The sequence below is a fragment of the Trichomonas vaginalis genome, chromosome IV (genome assembly GCF_026262505.1).
Source record: "Trichomonas vaginalis G3 chromosome IV, whole genome shotgun sequence".
In the NCBI taxonomy this organism is placed as follows: Eukaryota; Parabasalia; order Trichomonadida; family Trichomonadidae; genus Trichomonas; species Trichomonas vaginalis.
The window spans coordinates 37282441-37297441 of NC_067206.1; the positions used below are offsets into that span (position 1 = coordinate 37282441).

At 33.4% G+C, this 15001-nt stretch overlaps 6 protein-coding genes and 3 pseudogenes across 9 annotated transcripts, besides 4 other annotated features; 4 read left to right on the forward strand and 5 right to left on the reverse strand.

Annotated features, from left to right (window-relative positions):
- Positions 1-13002: part of a mobile genetic element that runs on past the window's edge.
- Positions 13-564, reverse strand: TVAGG3_0237410 (integrase core domain containing protein family; the record flags this gene model as incomplete). Its single annotated transcript, XM_051227558.1, has 1 exon — positions 13-564. One exon carries the CDS (start codon positions 562-564, stop codon positions 13-15), a length of 552 nt encoding a protein of 183 aa, XP_051112544.1.
- Positions 2648-3419, reverse strand: TVAGG3_0237420 (annotated as a pseudogene). The gene has a single exon. A coding segment is annotated over exon 1 (772 nt).
- On the reverse strand, positions 5203-5853 carry TVAGG3_0237430 (uncharacterized protein; the record flags this gene model as incomplete). The annotated part of the gene is made up of 1 exon (XM_051227559.1): positions 5203-5853. The coding sequence occupies one exon, from the start codon at positions 5851-5853 to the stop codon at positions 5203-5205; it is 651 nt and encodes a 216-aa protein (XP_051112545.1).
- On the forward strand, positions 7129-8061 carry TVAGG3_0237440 (uncharacterized protein; the record flags this gene model as incomplete). The annotated part of the gene is made up of 1 exon (XM_051227560.1): positions 7129-8061. One exon carries the CDS (start codon positions 7129-7131, stop codon positions 8059-8061), a length of 933 nt encoding a protein of 310 aa, XP_051112546.1.
- On the forward strand, positions 8260-8771 carry TVAGG3_0237450 (annotated as a pseudogene). The gene has a single exon. A coding segment is annotated over exon 1 (512 nt).
- On the forward strand, positions 9970-10473 carry TVAGG3_0237460 (uncharacterized protein; the record flags this gene model as incomplete). The annotated part of the gene is made up of 1 exon (XM_051227561.1): positions 9970-10473. A coding segment is annotated over one exon (504 nt), but the record flags the coding sequence as incomplete, so codon positions are not given.
- TVAGG3_0237470 (keratin-associated protein family) lies at positions 11860-13002 on the forward strand (the record flags this gene model as incomplete). The annotated part of the gene is made up of 1 exon (XM_051227562.1): positions 11860-13002. The coding sequence occupies one exon, from the start codon at positions 11860-11862 to the stop codon at positions 13000-13002; it is 1143 nt and encodes a 380-aa protein (XP_051112548.1).
- Positions 13003-13368: 366 nt separating this feature from the next.
- TVAGG3_0237480 (uncharacterized protein) lies at positions 13369-13665 on the reverse strand (the record flags this gene model as incomplete). Its single annotated transcript, XM_051227563.1, has 1 exon — positions 13369-13665. One exon carries the CDS (start codon positions 13663-13665, stop codon positions 13369-13371), a length of 297 nt encoding a protein of 98 aa, XP_051112549.1.
- Positions 13666-13692: 27 nt separating this feature from the next.
- Positions 13693-13719: a terminal%2Cinverted (terminal inverted repeat of Mariner transposon ID:TVAGG3_0237490).
- Positions 13693-14992: a mobile genetic element.
- On the reverse strand, positions 13772-14896 carry TVAGG3_0237500 (annotated as a pseudogene). The gene has a single exon. A coding segment is annotated over exon 1 (1125 nt).
- Positions 14965-14992: a terminal%2Cinverted (terminal inverted repeat of Mariner transposon ID:TVAGG3_0237490).
- Positions 14993-15001: the final 9 nt, after the last annotated feature.

Here is a 15001-nt window from a genome sequence, read left to right on the forward strand (position 1 = left end):
TAATGAAAAAGTTTAGAAGAATTTTCTTATTCTTTCTGGCATGTTTTTATCTTTCCAGTACTCCCGCTCTAATGGTCCCAGATGAGTTGGTTTAGATTCTCTCAAGTTCTTAGATGGTATAACATCTTCAACGCCTCCTTCATATCTTACTTTATAAGTGTCATCGTTTATGTTGTAGTCAAGTATTTCAATAACCACTCCTCGCTTTGCTTCGTCAATGGTTTCAGCAAGTTCGCCATTACTACTTTCGACTAATTTATGACGAGGGTAAAATGCTATGGAGTCGTCAGCAGCTTTTATAAGATATCCATTACCTTGCGTAGAGTCTACGATATAATAATTTCGACTTAACCTTAAACGTTTCTTTGTCAACGGTTTGTCGTCAAGAACTACACGAACTTTTGTACCAGGAATGAGGGTAAATTGTGTTGAATTTCTGATATTTTGTGTTTGGCTTCGTTTCTTTTGTATATACTTTTCTTCTTGTTGTTGTGTCATTGAATTTGGTGTATGTCCTGTTGTAGAATGTGTTGAGGAATTATATACTTCGATGAAATGTTTCATTGTTTCTTCGGTAAAGTCTCGCTCTTGATTTAAATCTCTGAGCGTTCTTATGAAGCGGTTTATGATACCGAGTATGTTATGGTTATGGTCTTCAGTAGTGTAGTGAGTTATGTTATGCTTAATGAGAAATTCTGTGATTTCGTTGCTGAGGTATGCACCGTCTTGGTCTGATGTTAAAATACTTGGGCTATGTTCTGCTACAAACTTTTGTAAAACTCTTAACACTTCACGAGTTCCTTTATTTCTCATTATATACGCAAAAGCTTTGCGAGTGTTAACATTAATGAAGATGAGGAATGGTTTATGTCCTCCTTTTCTGCTTTGAATGAGAGTGTCAAATTGGTATGCGTCAGGAGTGTTGGAGTAAATTGGTAAAAAGTAGTCGTAAGGGTTTATTTTTGTTTGATGTACAACATTTTTGTCAAAGAACCTTTTCACTTCAGCTCTGTTAGTAAATCCCCGACTCTTTGCAGCTTCATTGAACTTCTTAAATGACCTCCATGGATGTTGTTCGAATACTTCTTTCAAGCTCATTTATGTAAAGTTAAAGATTTTATTCTAGGCTCAAGCGCGTTCATTGAACGCGGTACCATGCAAATACAGTCATAAATGGTGGCATATAATCTTCACCCGAACCTGTTGGATTTGTTGTGAAAGTGTGTGAATGATTTCCTGCGGTTCCACAGAAAATACCTGCGCTTGAATCTACTGGGTCACTTGAAATATCATATCTATGCATTCCCTGTCTATCCGAACCTGCTGCAAGATTTGTATAACCTCTTTTTGTTATTGAATGTGAATGACTACCTGTTGTGTTTGTAGTTCCTGTATGAGTGTGCGGTGGAAGGTTTGCTTCAGTAATTTTCTTCGAACCTCCTGTTTGCTTTGAAGAGTTAGCACAGTATAAGAATTTGTCTACAATCTGCTGCCATGTACCAAAACCTAAAACTGTTGCTGGATTTGTTGAGTTCATTGAAGTATAAATAGAGCCTATAGGATATAATGTTTGAAGAATCTGAGTCTTTAATGTTTGAAGCTCTGTTTTGTCTGCTTTCTTGTCATATAAATCTTGAGCAGTGAATTTAATATTATGTTCATCCTTCATGACATAAACATCTTTACATCTAATGTTTCTCATCGTCGTTATGTCGTCATCCGATGTTAAACCTTGTGGAAAGTTAGGAGGTTTACAATATAATACATCCCCACCAGTTTCCTTCAACCGTTCCTTCAATACTTTCTATAGCAACAGTTGTGAAGAAATCATGTGTATGGTTCTTGTCTGCTTTTTATCTAACATTGCTGGTAGTTCATGTGTTCAAAGTTTCTGACATGACTTCGATATTCATACATTTGTTATTTAAGGAGTTTAGTGTATCTTTTACGCTTGTACTTGGATTCTCTAAAGGTGCACTTGAACCAAGGGTATAGTTCAATATTATGTCGTCTGCTCTAACAGTAGTGAAGGATTATGTGTATGGTTCTTGTCGCTTTACTGTCTAAAGAAGTTTGAAGTTCATTTATATCGGAGATGTTGTGTTTATGAGATTTCAAAACTTTGTTCATTGCGTCAAGTTCATCTTTGTCAGCTTTACTTTTAATAGCATCTTCAAACGTTATTTTTGACTTAACTCTCAAAGTAAATCTTGGTTCAACTAATACACCGTTAACATTGAAAGTAGAGGCATAAATTTCACCGGTATAACCAAATGCTTCTGGTGCTTTAGCTACATCATACTGTACAGTACAGCTTATGTCATAACCTTTAGCACGAATGTATTTATATCTTCTTTCATTAACATTTTTTGTCTTCGCTTCATCACTTCGTGTTAAATATCCATGGTAGTCCGTTATAATCTGTTCGTCTGAAGTTATATAATGAACGTGGTTTTTATCTGCTTTTTCGGCTAATTTCTCATTAACATCATTCACTTCTAATTCAACTCTTCCGCCAGAACTCTTATTATCATTAATCTTTTTCATTAATTCGGTAATTACGTCATAAAGACTATATTCTGTTTTCGGTTTTGTAAATAATGAGTCAAAATTTCTTTTCATCATTACATCGCTGACATTAATGATATCACCAATTCCTTTTTCATTTATTCTCTTCATTAGTTCTGCAATAATGACGAATATATAATCTGTTAATTTATTCTCTTCATCGAGGGTTATAGAATGTTTTGAAATTGAATCATTAACTCCTCTAAATAAATCAATAACTTCAGGATACACGTTTTTAATGTCTTGAATAACCCGACCAGTATCCTCGCCACTATGTGGCTCTGAGCCCGTTGGGCTCTGTTGTTCATGTTCTTCGTTCCCGTCGTTACGTGGTTTTATATCTCTAACCATCATCAACGCAGCCATAACCGGAGGGTTTGTTGCTACCTGTTCGAAAATCCGTCCGTTATGTATGGTATATCTAAATAATTTCTTTGTGTTTGTTAAAACATTTGAAACAAGTCTTTTAAAACCATCTACAAAATTTCCTGTTTCACCTAATGTTCTTGCAGCATTTACAAGCTCACCCATTCCCGCTTTTGACCCCAAAAACGTCCATATTGCATTTATTTCACTCTGTATAGTTGTCCATTCAGCGAAACTAACACCCGCATTCGCTAAGCTGAAAATGAAATTCAGTGGATCGAACTTAATTCCACCTTCTTTTTCAATTTCAACGAACTCACTAACATGAGATTTTAAATATTCTTTCGTTAAAATTGTTTTCCCCGATGTTATGTCATTAACGAAACTATCACCGTCAAAAGTTAACGAATTCAATTTCGTCGTTGATGCTTTTATTTCATACACCGCTTTATCGATAGTTTTTGGCTCACCTTCTTTAGAAGCATATGAAACATTAATGAATGAATTATATGTATTCGTGAATGAGTTAAAATCAATGATTTTCATTAATGACGCCTTTAATGATTCATTAACTGTTGAATCCCTTAAAACAATTACTGAACTGTCATGGGCTTCGCCCTGGTCGCTTCGGTCTGAAAGACCTTCAGGACTCAAAGAGTCCGTTTGCGACTTTATGAAAGGTACACTGCAAACTGTCGAGTTTGGATCAAATGCTGTAGTTGGTGCAGGAATATTAATGATATAAGTCATTAAATCATTAAGTGACGTAAATAATGTTGTCGTTTTTGATTTAATTTCTTTAGCATCTGTTATATATGGTAATTTTATTTCTGTAGTTTCTGAATTAAAGATATTCGCTAAAATGTTTTGTAAACTGTTTTGAACAGCAGTATAAACCGTTGAATCCGGAACTCTTACGATTTCACCGTCCTTAATAAAAGGCATTGCACATGGTGTAGTGCTTGGGTCAAATCTTTCGGGATTATAATTCAACATATATTCTAATGCTTCATATACAGACTTATATACTGTTGTGTCGTTCTTCATGACAACTTCACCATTTACAATGAATGGCATTGTACATGGAGTTAAAATAGGGTCAAACTTTTCATAGTCCTTCCATGTTATGTATTTCTCGGTATTTCCATCACTGATAACAATATATTTGTCAGTAAGTGTGAGAGAGTATTGACCAAAATATAAACGTTTAGCTCTGTCAGCTTCATACGCATATGCAGCTATACTCATATTTTAATGAGAATAAAATGTTGTTCTATTTGCAAAGTACAGACCCAAACGAATACGGGACAGTAAAGCTACAAACAAACTTAGGTCTACAGAATGAGCCACTTGCATTCAGAATGGTTGACTTCAATACTATCGCTTCATTCGTTATAACAGATGAAACAGATTTCATGGAGCTTGAAATAGATGGAAAGAAGCACGAAATAAGATTTCACAATAATGTAGAATATAAGATGGAAACATTAGCTGGAGTGTTAAATGCTCTCATAAATACTACAATAAACAAGGAGAACGAAGAAAACTTAATGAATGTTAAACTTATTGCAGGAGTTTTGAAGTTCAGTTATGCAAAGGAGTTTAAGATAACACGAATGAGTCATAGAGTTCAATTGCTTCTGGGAGCATACCATATGACATTTCCTTTGAAAAGTATTGACAAAACGATTGAGATGAAATCTGTTCCATACGTATGTTATGGCAATTGTTTATACATTGAGTCAAAAATAGCTAATGTCACAGGTATTTCAGGAGTTAATAGTAAAGGTTCAGTAGAATATAAGTCTTTCTGTTATGAAGTAAATTCAATGTTCATTCCAAACGTTCCTGTCATAGCAACTCATTTAGGTAAATGGGTTCGCATTAGTCCTCATAATTTGAAAGACATGCAATTCAGACTTGTTGACTTTCAGGGCGAGCCTGTAGAACTGAAGGCACCAGTGCGAATGACTGTTGAAGTTGACTTTTTAGAAAATATTAAATGCAACAGCTTACAAGAGAACTCAGAGCTAAAAATATAAAGTATGAATGTTATGTATTAGGTCATGAACTTTGGTTGTTGCTGTTTGATGAAACAAATGAGTTAGTTATGTCAGTCAAGAGAACAGAAAAAGGCGTCAAAGGCGCCGAGCGCAAAGCGCTATATTGTGTTAGTGAAAACTGCACCAAGTCAATAAGATTAGGTTTGCATTATGAAGATGAGTTCGATACTGTTGAAGAAGTTTTGGATAGATATTACAAATTGCTTTAATTTACTAAAACATATTTCAAACATAATTTATATTCTGTTGAAAGTTTTGTATACTCGTTCGAATATTTATACTTAAACTCAACTCCTGGAGTACCTGGTATTTCAATGATGCGGATGTTACCTATTTTCATGAATGGTGGCGTTTGACCACAGCATTCGATTTCAGGGTCGAGATAGTCAATGACACATTGTTTCCCTGTTATTCGTGAGATAACATTTTCAAGGTCCTCCTTTGTTAAAATTATTTGGTTCTTGCTTATAAGATTTGTCAAAAGCTTCTTATCGTCTTTGAGTAAGATAGTTTGATATAACTGAAGAAGGTAATGGTCTACGTTATCTGAAGGATTTGTTTGAACATTTGTGTAAGGGTTGTCGTTGGCTTCTCTTGAAAGAATTTGGTCCAGTGGTGGATACTCTAACTTAACATCTGATGTAGCGTTAGCGTTTGAAGCTGAGTTTAAATTCACGGCGCCATGCGCCATGATGGGCTCTTTGAGCCCTCCCGACTTAAGTTCTGGTTCTTTTTCTTTCAAACACTCCGAACTATAGTTCTTTATGACAATATTGTTTGTCGTTCGTGAGTCAACATTTGATGTTGGTTCAATTGGAACATTAACGGCACCAGCTAAGATGGATTTGCTTCTCATTTCATATAGAATAAAAACCTTTTATATGTATGAAATGAACAATATACTCGACAAGGGTTTGAATGTAAAGCTAACGAATGAAAATATTGTTGAATTCACTGAGACAGGTGCTGTGTATAAAGATGTAGAACTACTGAACAAAAGAGCTAAGGGAAGAAGCAGGAACATGAACAAAGGGTGGAAGCCTATAAAAATTTATGTCAATGATGGCTCAGGAGGTTCAAACATAAAGTATGCAGAAAGTTATAGAGTTTATGCGCTAAAAGGTGAAAAGCCTTCATTTAAGAACAGCTATTCTAACGCATATCCTCAAAAGTTAACGGATGGGGAAGTGGATGATATGAATGACAGCAAAAATATTAACAGAAATGGCGACAGAGATGCATGGAATTTGTTTACCATCAGTCAATTGAAGGTTAAACTTTAAAACAATGTTGGTCGTTCCCATGGAATATTTTTGACTTTAATGGTATTAGTCATGATATGAATCTCAAGGTATGAACGAGGAGAGATGAGAGACTTATATGCTTCCCAAATTTCTTCAAAAGGTAATGTTATACCTGACTGTTTCCAAATGAGTTCAATATCATAACGTGAGAAACCTTGAAAGATAACGAAGTCAGTTATGAGACGTTTTATGTTTAAAGCTAAAAACCTCCATGTTTGCATAAGTATTGCTACAGTTAAGTGGTAATGTCTGACTTTAGTAATGATGTTAGCTAATGGTGAGTCAGGCTTTGACACTAAACCTTTACCGCGAAGTCGTCGCAAACGAGCAGAGTGTTTGAAGGATACTTTTTGAAGGGGTATTTTGAAAGTTTTGATAGAATGTAGTTTGTAAGTCGTTTCATATCGTAAACTCCTGAGTATTGACGTAAGTGGTGTTTGTCAATAATTCTTTCCATCTCTTCTGAAGTCTTTTGCATTCCTGACTGTATAAATTCAACGATGGCATAATATTTCCTCTTACGTCGAATGTAACGTTGAAGAAATTCAATGAGTTCGCTATCTGGAACTTTAACGACAGAGGCTTGAACTTTTGACATAAATGTTTTCGCTGTTGAGTCCATAGAGTCTGAAGTTGCTGATATAATGATTTGGTCATAATATGAGTCATTTCCTAAACGTTCTGTTATGAGTATATGACGAATGAGGTTAAATGTCTTACCTGACCCCATCTTTCCACAATAGAAATAAACACCATTTGAACAGAACTCATAGTCCTTACTGAAAGGAAGAATGAGAGAAGAGTTAAGTTTGTCTGTAGTTTCATTCATGTCTTCATCTACGTCATGTATTAAATGCTTCATTTTATCTCCATTAAAAATGCAAGTCAGAAATATTCAGAACATAGCACCGAGTCTAACTGACAAGAGTATAAAGATATACTATGAACACGTTATGATGAAACCAACCAAAATTCAAGAAAGTCAGTATACTTATGAATATCCAAGACACTGGGTAGAGTATGTAGGAGGTGAGAAAGCTATTGAAATAAGACAAGTTAGAAGTATTCCAGCAGGAAGGACAATATTATTGAAGAACTTTAATGTTTTGAGGTATAATGATGAGACAAAGAAGCAAGATAGTTTTCCTATTGCTGTGTATGTGAACCTAGACACAGGAGATGACATGAAAGTTTTTAACACAAAGCTTCAAACGGTAGTGAGAGAACAACTGACTGCGGAAGGACACCCATTACCTTCAGAAGTTACCATAGCATATAATTTTGAAACAAACTCAATAGATTTTAAAATCGCCTCTGCAAAGAAGTCAGGTTTTACATTTAATGAAGCAGATGTATATTCGAATGAAAACTTCAAAGCTATTGCATGGTTAGATAATGACGATTGCTTTAAGAAAATATTTAAATTCAGTGACTCAACGATGTCAATAGATGACCTTCGTGGAATGTTACCATCGACGTTTACAGTTGAAGGTTCAGCAGGATTGCTTACAAGATTGTCAATTGGTGGTATTTGGTCTCGTGAGAACATTGTTATAAAATCCAGTATAAGTGAATTTGCTGAAGAATCTATATTATGTCTTTCAAACTATATGTATTCGCCGCCGAAGCATTATAGTATAACAAACTTTGTCAGTAAGTTTAACATAAGACTTGTCGAACCTTCTTCAATGAAAGATGTTGTGCTACCCAAAGATGGAAAGGATGGACTCATTATTGAGATGATTTTAATTGCATATTAAATGAGCTTGTTCTTGAAGGTCATTCATGATGAAATAACTGTTGTAGAAGATGTTAGCAATTGTTCAGACATTTTGAAGCGAATAGATGATATAAGAAAGAAGTTTATGAATGAGAATGTTTATGTTTCATTGACTTTCTCCAGTAACGAGAACTTTTATGAGATAATATTGAAGAGAGATGATTTTAATATGGTGTAAATGGTAGCTTGGGCAGCTTTAGGCGCAATGGGAACAAAAGCATTAGCATTTGGAGCAAAAGCACTTGGGCTTATGACGCAGTAAATAAAATGAGTGGAGGAAGAGTTTCGAAGACATTAGATGCAAATAAAGGAAAGATTGGAGGCTGGGTTGCAAAGAAGTTAAGATTAAATAAAATAGGGCTCATAAATAAAGCATCCAATTTGGTTGCGACTGAGTCAGAAAATGCTTTAGGAAAGGACGATGAGTTTGCAAAACATGCAAAAGACTTTAATGACCAGATGAAAGGTGAAACAATGCATTTAAATAGAGTCGATGGAACTCTTCCTCCACCAGTAGTTCTTCCGTATGGTCCCTATGGAATGTATGGAAACCCTTACGAAAGACCATTTGACCCATTGACTGGTGGAAGTAACTGGTATCATTACGGACGAAGAAGAAAGACAGTCAAGTTGGAGACAGACGTGAAGAAAGCAACTAAAAAGAAACCAAGGAAGAGAGTTATAAAGTAATGAATTCAAGTGGGTGAAAAAACAGGTGAAAAAACAGGTGAGATGTCACCACTTCACCTAAATTTATTTTTGCGCTATGTTTTCATACGTGTGAGGGTGGTGATATCATTACTTTTTAAGTTTATTTTTTATTTACTGAAAATTTTTATTTGGATGTAAATGACAGAACAAAAGCAACTCATTCGAATTCCACAGTATAACAAACATACATTTAAACATTTATTCTTCCTTCCTGAGCATAACATGTTCTTTCAAATACATCCGAGACCAGTTGACTTTTCATTGACTGTGTATAAAGATAGAAATAGTTATATCATTAAACCATACGATGACGAAGGTAAGTTATGTAAATTGTACGTTAAGAAGTTAGAGAAAGTTTATGGCTTCAAGTATGACTACAATAGGGTTAACACTGATGATGAAGATATTGAGGAAAATTTATGAGAACATTAGTGAAGTCGCTAGTGAGAACGATAGTGAGAACGTTTATTTTTACATTAGTGAGTTCGTTAGTGAAGTGGTTGGCGGCTTTGTAAATATTTAAGGTTAAGTTAGTTTTTGCGTTCGTGTTGTAAAATATACGTTAACGGTTTTGTAAAGTGTCAAATTCACAAGTATTGGGTAAAGTGGAACGCAGTGCCACCATACACGAGACTTGTATACTAACTTACATTGGAGAAGGTGAAAATGGTCCAATTAATTCATACCGTTATAATCCATATTCTTATTTCAATGAAGAATTAAATGCTATTGAAGAGGGACCGGATGGATTACCACGATATTCTAACCAGTTTGATGGTCAATATGCAAATATTAGACCTGAAATTTCAGCTAAGAAATTCTTTAAAGTTGCTTTATTCGATCCAGTTTTCGCAAATGTTAAAGATGAACTTAAACAGCAATTCCAACCAATTATAGTAGCAAGAATTGCATCGGGTGCTTTATCTCAAGCATTCAAAGATTTAATTAAGAAACCATTATATCAGCAACGAGGTTTAACTTATGATTTAATTAAGGAATCAGATAAAAGAAAATTTGAGAAATCAGATGATTATAAGAATGCAATTAATGAATATATTAGGTCTATTAATTACGATGAAACAGCTAAAAATCAACTTCATGAACAAATACAGGGAATAATAGATTCAAAAGTTCCAGCAAAATAAAAGTTTAAATATATTTTTTTATTCGATTATAAATGAGAAGACGTTTCACTAGTCAAAAGAACACTAACGCAAAAGCAGAGATTACGGTTGGTTATAACGTAAATGATGATAAATCACGAATTATTCAAAATGTTAAAGTTAATGTTAGCCCCGAATTAACAAGGTCAGCAACTCAACCAAATTTATTAACTCGTGACTTACCGAAGAATGAGGAGAATGAAGAAAACCATGAGAATGGAGACCCAATCATTTTATCTGAACCCGGTAAAGAACCTGTTGAAATTCCCACTTATCCAACATACCCAGCACCACTTGATAACCCATATAAAATAGACATTAATTCTGAATTAATGAAAATATATCGCGATATCATAACTGATAATTATGATTCAATAATAAATTTAATTGACCAATCCGGTTTAATTATTTTACCTTATGAATCATTAATTCACATTATTGCCATTCTTTGTGATGTTCAAGATTCAGACGTGAAGATTCAATTTTTCATAGATGATGAGGTTTCATGCTGCGGAACAGTTGCAAAAATAAATCCTATAAAGGATATTAGCACAATTAAGATATCAAAGAACGGAACAACAACTGAACTTCATTTAACATATAATGATATTTATAATAAAATAGTTGATGAATATAAAATATCACTTGAAAAATTCTTTGTTAAGGCTATTTAATATTCAAGCATTAACATTATCGAATAATAATCCTTTGAATCATAATCAATAATAATTGACCTTTCACCAGTTTCTATCGTTTGTTTTATTTCTTTTTGTTCCCCACTATCCGGATCGGTCATTGTAATTGTTTTTGTTATAGTATCAGCTTTATCTTTAACTTCAATCTTTTTTCCATCGGGATATTTAAACCAAAATTCCAAAAATTCGATATTGTCAATCTGTTCATATTTTAATCTATCAATTACATTTTTAATACCATCTGAAAATCTTATGAAATGGTCATTATATGGGTTTGATTGAACTAAATTTGAATGAAGTGAAATATAACCTGTTGATGAATATGACACTGACTCATATTTTCTGAAAACACTAAAATTTATAACATGAATGAATTTCTTATTCGTTGAATTTATGAATTCTTGAGGTAATCTTATTCTAGTTTTATTTATCACTGGAAAATAACGCTTTACCATATTTTTAATCGTAATAAAAATGTCAATTATCAATATTATTTCGAATAATAGCTGTGAATTAAATTTAACAGTTAGCGGAATTTATAATGTTACTCTCGTTTCTGTGAGTGGTAAATTTAATCCCATTCTTTTAGACCCTTCAGATTATATATCATTTATTAAAGATGACCATGAAAAAACGTATGATATGTATATAAATAATGTGATAGCGAAATGGGATATTAACACGATTTTAAGTTATTTAAATGAATCATTTATCGTATGGTATGAAGAAAATTTTAAATCAAAACCTGATAAACTTTTTGAACTTGATGAAATAAATAACCTTATTAAATTTCCGCTGAAAATTAAATTTTGTACTCCTCATCTTCGTTCATTGTTGGGGATATTAAATTTTGAAAAAGATGTTGGGGATGTTTTGTATTCTGACACTGGTTCCAATTTCATTTTAATCAAATGTGATAAAGTTAATACCCCAATGAGATTTTCACATCAAACATTAGACCCCAACTCTTATCCATCAATACAAAACATTTTATCCATCAACTTAAACACATTTTCTTTATCATATCCGTTTCAATTATCCGGGAATTCATTTATTCTTCATTCAAAAGATTTATCAAATATTAAATTTAGAATAACTGACCTATTTGATTGTGATTTAGAATTTATGAATGAAATATTATGGCAATTTCAAATAGAGAAAATAGCTGATGAGATAACGGATTAAATATTTATTTTTAAATCATAATAAATGATTAAACAACAGCAACCACAACAACTTATTACATACGCCATATATGCATATAATTCAAAGACGGCAGAACAAACGCAAAGGTTGAAATATGGAGATTTGGAGATAGTATTGAAAAATGACCATTTCGAATTCGTTTGCAAAGGTGGTGCAGTGATATCAAATATAAAAGAAATTTTATTTATGAATTCAAAAATTAAAGGAATAACGGATGATATAACATCAATTCCACCAGAAGAACAGAGATATTACGCATTAAATGCATTTCCTAAAGTTTTGAAGATTGGAAGATTTAATTTAAATGAGGAATTCATAGAAGGTTTCCTAAACGACATAATGAAGAAGGTGGATAAGGAATATGTGGATAGTGAGTTAAATAAGAAGGTAAATTTGGTTTATGTTGATGAAAAAGATAATGAAATTAAAGAAAAGGTTGAATGGTATCATGAATGGACATCGGAGACTTTTAAAGTTAAAGCTGATACAGGATGGGTTTCAGGATGTTTAGACCTTAAAGCAGATAAAACTTATGTTAACGATGAGTTAGAGAAGAAGGCAGATAAGGAATGGACATCGGAGACTTTTAAAGTTAAAGCTGATACAGAATGGGTTTCAGGATGTTTAGACCTTAAAGCAGATAAAACTTATGTTGATGAAAATTATGCAAAGAAGTCGGAAGTAAATGATGTGATTACAAGCATGATAAATGAAATACTTCAAACATTATATCCTGTTGGTTCTATTTATACGTCAATGAATTCAACAAATCCAGAAACAGTTTTAGGTTTTGGTACGTGGAAGCAGATTGTAGATAAATTCTTATACTGTGCTAGATATTCAAAGCAAACAGGAGGTTCGAAGAAAATTAAAGAAGCAAACCTTCCGCCGCACACTCATACAGGAACTACAAACTTTTCTGGCGACCATAGCCACTCATTAAGAGACCACCCATTATACAACTCAGACTATGAAGCCGGTTATGATGTTTTATCTCCAGCTTATAACGATTCAACAAAAAAGACTTTTCGACAAACTGAACCAGGAGGAAATCATGTCCATACTTTCACAACAAATCCAACAGGCTTGGGTAAAGATTACATGCCACCATTTGTGACTATATTCGCATGGTACCGAATGAACTAAATATATTTTATGTCTGTAATTAATTAGGTAATGAAGTAATGGATGAACTGCAGAAATATATGTTTACGTAAATGTTTACGTTAATGTTTACGTTAATGGTTTCAGGTTATTCAAAAATGCTTCATAAATGCCTTCTTCAAAAATAATTAATTATTGAATAACCTAAAAACCATAAACGATAAAATAACTGATAACAAAATTTTATTTTTATATAAATGGATACCCCACAAGCTCAAAATTTACCACGAATCATAACAAGGGAGGAAATGATAAAAATGATGCAAGAACTAATTAAAAACAACAAAACACGAAAACCGAGAAGATGCGGTTATGCAGTAATGATGGAAAGAAGATGAGGAATAAAAATTAAATTTGGATAGAGTTTAAAAATTCATCTTTATTAAATTCATCTCTTCCAATCAATTTATTTATTCTATTAAATTCTTTTATTTTTACTTCACTCAGTTTAAGGATTGAACGGTAAGTTTCTAATTTTTCGATTATTTCTTTCCTCTCTTTATCGTTTTCAGCCCCACCGCATTGCGGCTTCTTTTTGTAATAGCATATTTTTGATTTAATTCTGTTTAGTTTCTTTTTATATTCATCGTCTGGACTCTGAATCTTAATTGAATCAGGACTCTTGGATGCTTTGTTGTCACTCATTTCTTACGAAATAAAAAAATTAAATACAGGGTGTCCAAAGGTGTGTTTAGCACAAACCTGAATACTGCGAATAGAAATAAACAAGTTACATATATATAAAGTTTATTTAAATATAATCACCATTGGATTCAATCACGCGTTCGCAGCGATCGATCCAGGCTTGAAAGACACGCTTTAAATCATCATGAGAAAATTGCTCAAATTACTCTCTTACAAAATTTTCAAGATCATCTGGACTCGCGAATTCGCGTCCTTCAGCTCTCTTTTTTAGCGTGCCGAATAAATAAAAGTCAGAGGGTGCAATATCAGGTGAATAAATTGGGTTTGGAACAACTTTGACATTGTTTTCCACCAAGTAATTCATTACCTTATGACTTTTGTGAACTCTTGAATTATCAAAATGAATTGCAAACTTTTGTTTTTGTTGTTTGGATTTCTCAAACTCATCAGAATTGATAATTTGAGTAAGAACATTGTCAATTAGATACTGAGCATTCATCGTATTAGGTTTTTGAAGAATATCAATTGCGATGATGCCATTCACGCCCCAAAAAACCGACAACATAATCATTGGTGTGTCAATTTTTTTCTTCGGGAATGTTTGCGGATTTTCATCCTTCGGGATCCACATGATTTTGGCTTCTGTTGCATATTGAAACCAAGACTCGTCCCTGTTACTAAAAGGCGAAACTTCTTGGATTGATACGCACCCAATATAGAGAGGAGCTCTTTCGAAGATTGGACTCTAGATTTTTTTTGAACTGAATTAAGGTTGTGCGGAACCCAACGTGTATACGCTAGTTTGTAGTTCAAATAATTGTGCAGATAATAACTGACTGTTGTACGTGGTATCTTTGTCATCTCCTCTATCCTTATGAGTGATGCTCTTGGGTCTTCATCTAGCGCTTGAAGAATTGCTTTGATTTTTCTTTGATCCGGCGATTTTTTGTCAATTTTTATGATGGGCGCCTTTTTGTTCATGAAGTGATACATCCTAACATGATACGTTACAGTGGAATAGCTAGTAGCATCCATACCAAAGCATTTTACCAATGTCTCGTAGATTTTTTACAGTCTTTGTATTTTTTTGCAAGAGCGAGGATGTTTTCTTTATGATTCATTAAAAAATGAAAAAAATCCCGCCAAAATTTCCCGCGAAACCGCCTCTTGTCTCAAAATTCATTTTATATCCCGGCATGGCGCCAAAATACAACTTACTCATCATATACATATATTCATATTTTTTATTATATATTTATAATCAGCATATATCTCCTTTAATAGTCTCATATAGAGCGCTGTGCTAAACGCACCTTTGGACACCCTATATTATTTA